At 36.9% G+C, this 12,745-nt stretch overlaps 1 protein-coding gene across 1 annotated transcript in view; it reads left to right on the forward strand.

Annotated features, from left to right (window-relative positions):
- Positions 1-11,953, forward strand: part of LOC129262951 (lysosomal cobalamin transporter ABCD4-like) — a 23,701-nt gene extending 11,748 nt beyond the window's left edge. Inside the window, exons 8-13 of the mRNA XM_064102964.1 lie at positions 676-797; positions 1,684-1,775; positions 4,471-4,754; positions 5,575-5,774; positions 8,902-9,124; positions 9,979-11,953. Of these exons, the coding sequence (XP_063959034.1) occupies positions 676-797; positions 1,684-1,775; positions 4,471-4,754; positions 5,575-5,774; positions 8,902-9,124; positions 9,979-10,166 (1,109 nt within the window). The 3' untranslated portion in view covers positions 10,167-11,953. The remainder of the gene's footprint in view (positions 1-675; positions 798-1,683; positions 1,776-4,470; positions 4,755-5,574; positions 5,775-8,901; positions 9,125-9,978) is intronic.
- The last annotated feature ends 792 nt before the right edge of the window (positions 11,954-12,745 follow it).

Here is a 12,745-nt window from a genome sequence, read left to right on the forward strand (position 1 = left end):
ATTACTTAAAAAGAATGAAATAAGAATAAAAAGAGATCTCAGGCTAAAAAATAGCCCTTTTTATCTTCTTGTATGATTATAAAAATAACAAGCATTTATATTTTGCCATCTATCTAGAAATCATCAATTCCAAGGTGCATTATTATTTTCATCACCCCAGTTTTAGCTCGAGCTGCATTCGAGCGTTGGTGCATTTCAAGGAATTAATACTGCGAGGTAACCATTCATATCACCTGGGTTGAGTACAGCACAATTGACCCCTTTTCATAACACCGCGGGCCACAAGAGGGAAGTTAAAATTTAAGAAATGCTTGACTAAATGATGAATATACCAAACTCTGGAAGGAATGCAGATTTAAAGCAGAATATCGCTACATGTGAGATCCCATGAAAACTGATAGGTTTATATGAGGTTGTAATCACTTTGAAATAGAAATCGTTGATTATTAAAACTATATAGATGTTGTTGACCACTCTCTGAGGATTAACCCAAATGTGTGGTTTTTTAATGAAACCTGTATTATGAATAAAATGTACAAATTCAATGTATGTTTTTTTTGTAATTTGCTGTATGTTTTCTTTATTTATTTTTCAGCTATGTCAGGCCAACAATTATTTCCTTAAGAATTCCAAAACTCTATAATTAACACAAATTATTTTTTCTTCAATTTCCAGTTGCCATAAATCTGTTTGATTACATTGGCAGTATTCTGAGCTATGTGATTATTGCTATACCGATATTTGCTGGAGTATACAATGGGCTCCCTGCATCAGAGATATCAAGTCTTATCAGTGCTGTAAGTAACAACACTGCTTCTTTGTGCTCATTCATTGTGTATATTTGGTCTTTCATCACGAGCAATGTTGTTATTACTTAATCTATTCACCTTGAAGTAGTACCACTATGATCTCACCTGTATTTAGATTGATCATTATCAGTGAAGTGATTATTGCTATTATGATTTACCACTGCATTTTTTTATTGACGTCATTTTGAATATAATTTTGTCATCTGAATTATCAACCTATCCATGTAATTCTATTTTACATGTAATATCCGTCATCCATCAAAGAATATCACTATCTTCATTATCACTATCAACACCACCATCATCATCATGATGATCATTATCATCTTAATCATCATCCCAATCTTCATTATCATCATCATTTTCATGATCATCATAATCATCATCGTCTTCATCATCATTATCATGATCATTATCTTAATCATCATCTTCATTATCATCCTCATCATCATCCTCATCATCATCATTGTCTTCATTATCATAATCATATTCATCTTATTCATCATCTTAATCATCTTCTTAATCTTCATCTTAATCTTCATCATCATCCCCATCTTCATCATAATCATATTCATCTTAATCATCATCTTCATCATCATCTTCCTCTTTTTCTTCTGTATCACATTATCATAGTAACCTCCATCGTCGCCAACATCATCAAAAACATCACCATCCTCCTCCTCATCATCCTTATCATTGTCACTACTACCAACCTCATCATCAACAACATACGTTTGATTTAATCCAAATCATATCTCATATCATACACAAATCCCCCTCATTTTTCCCCCTCACAATTCTTTATCTTCTTTGATCTACATCAATCTACCATTGTTAATGACATTCTTTACTTATTTTCTTTAATTCCCACCAGTATTCCTTCCAGACCATGTACCTGATAAGCTGTTTCTCCAAGTTGATTGATCTCTCTACTAAGATCTCTGATATAGGTGGCTATACTCACAGGTGAGGGAATCAGAAAAAGACCAGGGGCCTGTTGCATAAAACTTTTTACATGTACCTGAGAAAACTCAGGTTTTTTTACCTGAGTTTTTGCCCTGTGTTAAAGTCAATGGCAGAAATCAGACTAACCTTAGTTTCAGTTTTTACCGGAGTTTTCTCAGGTAAAAAGTTTTATGCAACAGGCTGCAGGGGGATATTTCACAAAGATCTAAATGTGACTTAGGGGGTGTTGCAAGAAAATGTTTGCGATCAATCGTAAATATTCTGTTGCAATTTTACAATTGATTGATCACTTTTTACTATGACAAATCAGATTACACTCCTTGTTTCATGGGGCATATTAGCAATCAATCGCAAATTTGCAATTAATTGCACGACATATGCTTGATTTCGGGAATGAAAATAGACTTGCAATTGATCGCAAGTTTCTTGCAATGCCCCATTAGAGTCGCACTTAAATTTCAGTTGCATGCGGTATATAACGCATCACCCCATTGGTCGGACCATGCGCTCTGGACGCGCACTGATACATATCCATCAATCAGATTACGTGTTAAATTACATGTGTTAAAACATGACTCCATTTAAATTTAAAGTCCATTTCAGCCTTTGTGAAACACCCCCCCCCCCCAGGATTTGTTACTTGGTCTTAAATCATGCAGTCTAAATCCCTGGTTTCACTTGTGTCAATCTTGCCGTGATTTCACAAACCTGCTATTAATCAGACACGATATTGTAAAAAAAAGTTCTCACCTGATGAGATAATTTGTAGGAGTAAATTTGGATATCAAGACCAGATGCTTGTCTAGTTTCATGTTTTTTGTGCCGCTGTTAGAACATCTGTAATAGATGTATTAGACTCTTCCCACAACTGTGCACCTCGTTGTTCATACTTGTATTAATGAGGAAAAGAGGTCAACTGTAGATCAGGAAAACATATATTTTATCATTTTCATAGCAAACCCATACTATTGCAGCATTGATCTAATATAATTCAGGGCTCCACACTAACCATTTTACCCTACTGGTCCATCCTGTTCATGTCGGACCAGTAGATAGTTTTTTATTTTTTTATTTTTTACTGGTCCCCAAAATAAAGGGAAAAAAGGCTTAAGTTCATTTTGCTGTCTTTCATTGCTTATTGTTACCTCCACCCCCCCCCCAAAAAAAACAGTAGCCTACACACACACACAACACAATTCATGAGAGCCATTTTTGTCTCGCCTGCATAGCAGAGCGAGACTATAGGCGCCGCTTTTCCGGCAGCGGCGGCGGCATCAACATCAAATCTTAACCTAAGGTTAAGTTTTTGAAATGACATCATAACTTAGAAAGTATATGGACCTAGTTCATGAAACTTGGACATAAGGTTAATCAAGTATTACTGAACATCCTGCCTGAGTTTCAGGTCACATGACTAAGGTCAAAGGTCATTTAGGGTCAATGAACTTAGACCATGTTGGGAGAATTATTTTCAAAATCTTAACCGAAGGTTAAGTTTTTGAAATGACATCATAACTTAGAAAGTATATGGACCTAGTTCATGAAACTTGGGCATAAGGTTAATCAAGTATGAGTGAACATCCTGCTCGAGTTTCAGGTCACATGACCAAGGTCAAAGGTCATTTAGGGTCAATGAACTTTGGTCAAGTTGGGGGTATTTGTTGAATTACTATCATAACTTTGAAAATTTATGGATCTAGTTCATGAAACTAGGAAAATTTATGGACCTAGTTCATGAAACTTGGACATAAGGTTAATCAAGTATTAGTGAACATCCTTCCTGAGTTTCAGGTCACATGACCAAGGTCAAAGGTCATTTAGGGTCAATGAACTTTGGCCAAGTTGGGGGTATTTGTTGAATTACCTTCATAACTTTGAAAATTAATGGATCTACTTCATGAAACTTGGACATTAGGTTAATCAAGTACCACTGAATATCCTGTGCGAGTTTCAGGTTACATGACCATGGTCAATGGTCATTTAAGGTCAATGAACTTTGGCCGTATTGGGGGTCTTTGTTAAATTACCATCCTAACTCTGAAGGTTTATGGATCTAGTTCATAAAACTTGGACATACATGTAAGAGTGATCAAGTATCACTGAACATCCCCTGTGAGTTTCAGGTCACGAAACCAAGGTCAATGGTCATTTAAGGTCAATAAACTTAGGCCATGTTGGGGTAATTGTTGAATTGCCATCATAACTTTGAAAGTTTATGGATAGAGTGAATGAAATGTGGACATGGGTGTAGTTGACAAGTCTTAAGTCACCGTTCATCTATGGTCAATGAACGTGGTATTATGTCATTATATGAATGGTGTTTTTGTGAATGATTCTCTTACAGTAGTTTTCAAAGTTAGCACTGCTGCTATATTAAATCGCGTAATGCAGGCGAGACTGCCAGAGGCGTTCCACTTGTTTGAGATGGCAGAGCCATTTTTATAATTTACAAAAGAGAAGAAAATATCAATTTGTATCAGTTTGATATATTTTTTACTGGTCATGTCGGACCAGTAAATCTGTCTATTTCTTAAAGTTACTGGCCCGACAGCAATTTTTACTGGTCTGGGACTGTCGGACCGGTGCCAGTGTTGCGTGCTGTATTATTGTTATTACTATTAGCCCTGAAATTCTGCAATCATGATGAAACATTTATAGTTAAATGCATCTCACCATACATTTTCTTTTTCGCTAGAATCGGCGAGCTCCTTGAAAGCTTAGAAAAGCTGTCACCCGATACCAAACCCCTCTCTGAAACAGGCGGACCATCGGACAATAATGACCTGACCTCTGACACCCACTTCCTGATCTCCGAGACCGAGATGGATAGGGAGTATCTATCGGAGGATGCAAGAGAGGAGATGGCCAGAGGAAGAGAAGAGGATGAAGAGGAGGTTAGCAGCGTGGACAGTCTGATTGCTTTCCAGTTAGACCAGGTCGCCGTGGCGACCCCATCAAAGGATGAAATCCTCATTAAAGGTTTGTAAATACAGAATATAAATTGAAATCCAAGTTGCATGTATTCAATGCCAACAGAATTAAAAATAATGCAAAATCATTACAATTGTTAACATTTTGTGCATAAACATTCGGTAGCATAGTGTGAGACTTGGAAGGAAGAATGTTTTTTTGACCACATATTGTTTTAAAATCATTTTTCTGCTGCCTAGACGATGGTACTTTATTAATTCTGAGAATTAAATTTCTGCATGTCAGTTGAGGAGTGCAGTCAACAAGTTCACGGAGGCATTACAATAACTGAGTTTTGTTTTAGGCACTAGAGAGAGAGAGAACAAAATAACATTGTACAATCCTCCAACACAGCCTGAGTATTTTTTTCTTCCATTTATAATTTCCATAATGGAATGCATATATAAAAATTCTTATGTGGAAAAAGATTACTCTAAAAAATCAAAAGCTATGTTAATTTTTAAAGCACATATGCTGATATTTCAAATATGGATATGTACTTGTGTACTACACGATTGTTATTTATATAAATTCATATACTTCATCTAATTGCACAATATTAATTTTGCTCATGATCTAGTCAGCTTTCACAAAACACATTAATTTTATGTACATGTACACTCTAGGGAAAGGCATGGAGAGTCTATATCATAATGTTGATTATGTAACATATCTATTGAGAAATACTGATAAATTATTCTGAAGCATACTACTATTGTTACCCCAGCTATAGCTAATATGGGTTAAGCTACACATGACATTATGTCATTCTGTGCAACCACCCTTGTACTGCATTTGAATTACTTGTTTGAAAAATGTCCCTTTGTAGATTTAAACTTAGAGGTGGTAGAAGGACGCAACATCCTGATCACAGGGGCAACGGGTAGCGGCAAAACGTCACTTCTCCGTGTTCTCCACGGTCTGTGGCCGGTCATAAGTGGTACGGTGGAGCAGAGAGGCGTGCGGCCATCGGACATCATGTTCCTCCCGCAGAAGGCTTACCTGACGGATGGAACACTCATGGACCAGGTACACTTCCCGGTTTCACAAACCATGTTAGGGGGAAAATGCTAGAATGTTACCGGGGCCCCTATAACATAAAGCTTAACAATTGATCGCGTGGCTGGTTTTTATGATTGATTGTAACAACAATACTCATTGCAATCAACCATGGAATTCGGCCCCACATTCAAGCGCTAAGCTTTATGTAATAAGCCAGTTCGTAGTTCCTTTCTGCGCATGATCAAAATATTCTGCGCATGATCAGAGGAAGGTCATTGGTACTAAAGTGACACGATGGTTTAAAATTTAATGAGATAAGCACCAACTTTGATGTCTTGATTATTCATATATTCTTTTGAATTGTGTTTTCCATTTACATCCACAAAAAACAATGCGTCCACGAACGATTTCACAGTTTGCCAAGTACATTGTGAAACAGAAATGCAACAAATACCTTCACAACGTGTTCATTGGTATGCAATTCTAGTCACCTGGTCTATTCAATTTCTTCATCCTGCTATGTAAGGCATGTTTACATAATATCTTGCTTTGAAATCTGCCTGTCATAATGAAAGAAATGAAAGGTCATTTGACCAAAATTGTCCATGAAGTAACTACGAACTGGTCTATTGGGTTCAGGTGGGTGTTTCATAAAGCCGTTTATGAGTTATGAATGACTTTACACACGCCTGGTGACCCTTCTGCAGAGCTGCCAAGTAGTACGATTTTTCCGTATTTAGTACGTTTTTGCAACCAAAATACGGCAGTACGTTCTTTCTTTTAAAAATACGTTTTTTGTATTAAAAAAAAAAAATATATATATATTTTTTTTTTTTTTATTAATTTTTTTACAAAATCTAAATTTATTGAGAAAAATCATCTCTGTATGTCTCTATTTCATAAAACGTACACAAATATGGTTATTAGATCAATGTAATTTCAGGTAACTTGTTTTTTTTTTCAATCATTTTGTAAAAACCATGTTTTTTTTTTTTTTTCATCTGCAAGAGCAGTGCACATTTTAGCTTGCATGCAGCTTGAGCGCCTTGATGGGCGAGTGCGCCAAGCATTTTATTATGAAATACACTTTTTTGGGGAAAAATACAAAATATGTATCTCACATGGTAAAAATACTGATTTTTTTGTCAAAATACTGATTTTGGGGGATAAGAATACTGAAAATGCAAAATACAACTTGGCAGCTCTGGCAGAAGCACTGTTACTATGGTCAAATAACATGAGACTTGTCGGATGAGCGGTAGACCACTTGTGTGAATGCTCTTGTATTGTGGGGTGGTGAATGATTGCCAATCACGATCAATCATCACCTTCGACCATGGTTGTGCTCAGTGGCGGACCGTGACCCGGAGGAGACAATGATTGGAGGGGCACTGTACAGACCTGCCAACCAGTACGTTTTTGGCGTATTTAGTACGTTTTTGCAACCAAAATACGGCAGTACGTTTTTTCTTTAACCCTCAATCACCCGGGGTATTTTGATTCTTGTCATTCCCGGGGGGGGGCCATTATGGCCCCCCCTTAAGATCTCGGCCGCTGATCGCTCGAGCGACGCAAAAATTTGCATGCTGGTTGTGTGCGATGTAATCTACAAGGCTGTATGGTAAAATTTTCCAAAATAATGAGATTTTATTTTATATGAATTAATTATGCTAATTTATGCATAAATCATACGTTTTGCTCTAATTCACTAAATAAAGCTCCTAGAATGCTAATTTTTGGTTAAAATATTCTTTGTAGCATTCTTAACAATCGCAATTAAAAAAAACTTCGGTTTGGAAATCAATTTCTTATGTATTTTATTGTTTTATGAATTTCTTATGTATTTCCTTGTTTTTTTTACTTTTTGTTTTTTATTGTTTTTTCAATGGAAATCATTCCAGACTTAATTCTGATCATAAGCAAGGCAAAATTAATTTAATTCAATCAGTAAAAGTAGAAATAATGATACATTTATGAATTTTGGCTAAATACACAATTTGCATTGGATTTGTACATGAAATCACGTTTATGAGCAATTTTGGGTCTGACATGCACTTACATAATGTTGCGTAATGTCGTAACCGCGTATCCGGGCGTCACAAATTTGGTCTCAAAATTTGCGCGAGACTTGAAAGTAAAAAGTCAGTGAGCGGCGAGGTCAAAAAAATTTGCGCAGCGGATATATCGCGAAAATTGTCGAGGGGGGGGCCATTATGGCCCCCCCCCCGGGAGAATTAGGGTTAAAAAATAAGTTTTTGTATTAAAAAAAATTGTAGTTTATTGAGAAAAATCATCTCTATATGTCTCTATTTCATAAAACTTACACAAATATGGTTATTAGATCAATGTAATTTCAGGTAACCTGTTTTTTTTTCAATCATTTTGTTAAAACCAGGGTGAAATATACACATGTTTAAATGTTTTTTTTTTCATCTGCAAGAGCAGTGCGCATTTTAGCTTGCATGCAGCTTGAGCGCCGCGATGAGCGAGTGCGCCACGCATTTTATTATGAAATACACTTTTTTTAATCACAGAATACAATTTTTCATTCCCAAAGTTTGGCAGGTCTGACTGTATTGTTTGTGAACAATGCTGTGCCCCTCCAATGCTTTGTCTCCTCCGGGTCACGGTCCGCCACTGGTTGTGCTAAGGATAGCGAGTCGGGGATGACTTGTCGCTTATTATGATACGTCAAAACTGGGCAGAGCTTAGATCGTGCAGAATACAGTGGGCTGTTATTTGTATCATGTGTCACCATAGACAGTATGCTTTGTATACAACTGTCACATGTCGCAATACTGCCGGTGGGGAGCATTTAACATGTTACCTAATGCAAGTGGGGACAACATCTGAATGACACATTGCTGATTGTCTATTGCAATTTATCATAAGTGGGGAAACGGAATGATATGTACCTAATCACCACTGGAGATTGACAACACTATCCATTGCAAGTAGTAATAATGTCTAGAAATTCCCCCACAATGGGGATGTACATATTCATACTGGTAAATTTTTGTATCCTGTCATTTAATAGAATAATATTAGATTATGCTTATTTAAAGTAACTGTTTCTTTTATATGGAAATATTTCTGGAAAAGATCAACCAAACATATGGTAGTCAAGGAAATCTTCATTCTTTTCCTTCTCCAGATAACCTACCCTTCTCGAAATCCTACAAGGCTCTCAAGAAGTATACTGGAAGAGGACCCGGATCCGTGTGAGATCCTGGACCAGGTAGGCTTAGAGGTCCTGGTCCAACGCTGCGATGGACTAGATACACCGGTCTCGTGGAACTGGTACGATGTATTGACCCCCGGTGAGGCACAGTGCCTGGCGTTCGCAAGACTGCTTTACCAGAGACCAAGGTTTGCTTGTGAGTATTTTCTTATTGTCTGAAAATTTTCACTCTTATTTCTGTCGATCAAGATATAAAGAGGATAAAGATCTCCTCTTCGATGCTCTCAGCACGTATACTCACCTGAAGAAGCAGAAAGGCGATCAATCAAGGCAAGAGGAATATGCCTGCTATGAGGAAAGCTGGTTTAAATCCCCCTTTTGGAATCCTGCAAGAACATTGTCAGAGGTTCATTTTACTCACCTCGTATCTTACCAACCATTGAATGTGATGCTGCCAATGCATACTACAAGGGCAGATATGGGCCCGTCTTTCAAAGAGTTGCGATTGATCTGATCAATCACAACTATGGACGGCCAGCAACGTCAACATCCAAAATTCATGAATGTTCAAAATGTTTTCTAGATATGACGTAAATTACATAAATTCATTGTTTTCTTGACAATTTGGTGTGTTCGCTTTTGTTTACAAAGGACATTTTGAAAAGATTTTGTAGGAAAAATTATGACACTGATGGATTTCCATAGAGTTACAATCGATTGGATCAATCGTAACTCTTTGTAAGACGGGGTGAAGTCACTGTACCATTTGACCCTTCAAGATGCGCCATGGATTTGACAACTTAACCCACCAACATTGGACTTCATAAAGATTAACTCAATTAAACCAAAGGATGTCAAGAGTATTTTTGACAGAAAAAGTTCAAAGTCAACCCCAGAACCTGATAGTTTATGTTATGGAATGTTAAGACTATACCACTGGGCCACAAGGCTCCACAGTGCTGTTGACCGGGATAGTGTCTGTCAAATAAACTTTTTTTCTGATTTAGGTGTTACATAAAATTGATTTTTTTTTTTCTCTTTCCATGGCAGTGCTGGATGAAGCGACCAGTGCCGTACCAAGTGAAAAGGAAGCCCAGCTTTACGCCCTCTGTCGAGCAGCGAAGATGACCCTGATCAGCGTCGGCCATCACGTCACTCTCAAACGCTTCCACGATGCCGAGCTCATCATAGATGGCCGAGGAGGCTGGACGTTGGTGGACATCTCTCATATAGAATAGTCATCGTCTAAGAGCCTTCGTTTGGTATGAAATTACATTTGTGCAGTGGTAATTGTCACTGAAATTGACAATCGTAAAGGTAAAGTGTAATAAAAAAAAATAATGATGAAGAAGATATAGAGTGAATTATTATTTACCATCTAGAACTATAATTGATTTTGCAAAATATTTATGAATTCTATGCGAAATGTACGTATAGTATAAAGAGAGATTATGCATCCAGCTGTATGTTCAAAGGAGATTTTGTTTTCAAATGCTCTATTTTGAACAGCAAATGAAATTGAAAGTACTAAGATAAATCTTCCATACATATATATTTTTGTAGAATTTTATTTTCTTGCCACAGTGATTTCTTTTTTCATGAACCAACTGTATGCCTAATCATATCATGAGATAAACAAGCTATATGTGTGTGACGCTATGTGTGTATAAAGATTTGGATACTATGTGCTCTTATATTGTACCCTGCTATTAACATGCTAAAATCAATAATTTGGTACCTTAGAAGATCACTTTGGGGTAGGGTGTCAAAGTTTTATAATACAATCAAACTGGCAATCAGTATGTTTGATATTCTTTTAATAATCGTCTGAGTTATTGTATTTTATCATTATTATTATATATATATAACAAAAATCATAAAATGAAATGTTATTTTAAAGAAATTTAAGATTCAGGAAGATGTAAACACAGAGTAAAATGTAGTTCATGCCAGCAAAAAAAAGAGGACAACAGCAATTTCCAAACTCTTTTCAGCAATTCATCATATTTGAGTAGGCCAGATTATGTGAAATAGCATGGGAGTGGGGGGGGGGGGGCATATTTGCCTTCCGCAGACCCTGGCTGTTGATCATGTGATCGCGGTGAAAATCGTCGCCCACGTTATCTCCAAACTAGCATCCAAAATTTTGAGTTTAGTGAGTCCTTTCCCCAAAAAATAATTGAGACCAAGCTGGTTGAACTCGAAAGAAGCCATTACTGTTGCTTCCTCCTGTGCCAAGAGATCAAATGCTTCTGTCCAGTGTTGAAATGCAATCCTGTCATTGGCTAGGGCTTCCACCACACCCCGTTGTCGCACACTATCCCCTTCGTGTCGTCTAATTTTCTAATGCGGTGCAGCTGTCTGGCCTTTCCTGGCTCTTTTTGCACTGCTTCCTCATAGGTGTTTGATCTTGTCATCTTGACAAATGCATTCTGAAACATGAATTCGACAGAATAATAATGTCATGTTAAATTTTGAAGAAAGCATTTATTTTCAGGGTTCATTTGTCTGTTATCAGAATGACTGACTTCTCAATAGTTCAAAATATTGGCTATTATGCGAATTTCCCTCACAAAACCAAGATGTATTTACCTACGTTGGTCAACCTATTTCCATTCTCTTTCATTTTCAATATTTATGACAACACCAATCTGGAACAATCACAACATCGGCGCCACTACAATTTTTTTCTTATGAAGAATCTTCCAAAAAATCAAAAGAAGCCATCACTGTTGCTTCCTCCAGTGGCTTCAAAGCTGACATGTCTTTGGCAAGAGATCAAATGCTTCTGTCCAGTGTTGAAATGCAATTCAGGGAAACTCTCCTTGATCCTGTCCTTGGCTAGGGGCTTCCAACGCACCCCGTTGTTGCACACTATCCCCTTCGTGTAGTCTAATTTCCTAAAGCGGTGCAGCTGTTTAGCCTTTGCTGGCTCCTTCTGCAATGCTTCCTCATAGGTGTTTGACTTTGTCCTCTTGACGAATGCATTCTGAAACATGAAAATACTCAAGGCTGAAAGTAACATGACTTGAACAGTTAAATCAAACAAAAGATTGAAACATTCATAATTTCCCCCTCTTATAATGTAAATCGTGCTTGACTACAGATTTAAAATCTATTTTGAGGTGGGAGACGATGTGCTAAATCACAAGTCTGTAATTGTGAATTATGATTTCTTTTTGATAAAATAACAAAACTTGAAAGTGGGAGAAATGCATCTTATCAGATATTGCATATTCATGACGACATAAATTATGTTCAACTGAAAAGTAGATATAACTGAACTTTGAATTCAAAGTCTTGAATTTTTATCAGATTTATTGAGATATTTTCTGCTGATGGACTGAATATCACTATTTTGTCATACAACAATATAGATTTAATGTTATTACTATTACCGTACATCATGCCAAATGTGTCATTATCGGCGTTGAGAGATTTTTTCTTATGAAAATCTGAACTGCACAAAAAATTATCACAGCAATTTAAGTAATGCAACAAATAGGAAAATTCAATAAACTTTAAACTCTATCTTATTCTTATCTTCATATCTGCGAACGATCAGTTGTAGTAATTTTTGCCTTGATGACTGCCAATTTGTTTTCAGTTGTCTGGGTCCAGGGAGCATCTTTTCTTGGTAAGAATGTTTCCTGCCAATGAGAACATGCATTCAGAAGTAACGCTTGACATCGGGCACGTTTGAAAAGAAAGAGCTGTTTGAGTCAAGTTTGGGAATTCTCTCCCGTTCTCTCCGAAATATTGGAGAACGGCTTCCTGACTGCTCGTTGTGTCTATGTTAGGTTTATCTAGGTAACGC

Source organism: Lytechinus pictus, chromosome 1, assembly GCF_037042905.1.
Source record: "Lytechinus pictus isolate F3 Inbred chromosome 1, Lp3.0, whole genome shotgun sequence".
In the NCBI taxonomy this organism is placed as follows: domain Eukaryota; kingdom Metazoa; phylum Echinodermata; class Echinoidea; order Temnopleuroida; family Toxopneustidae; genus Lytechinus; species Lytechinus pictus.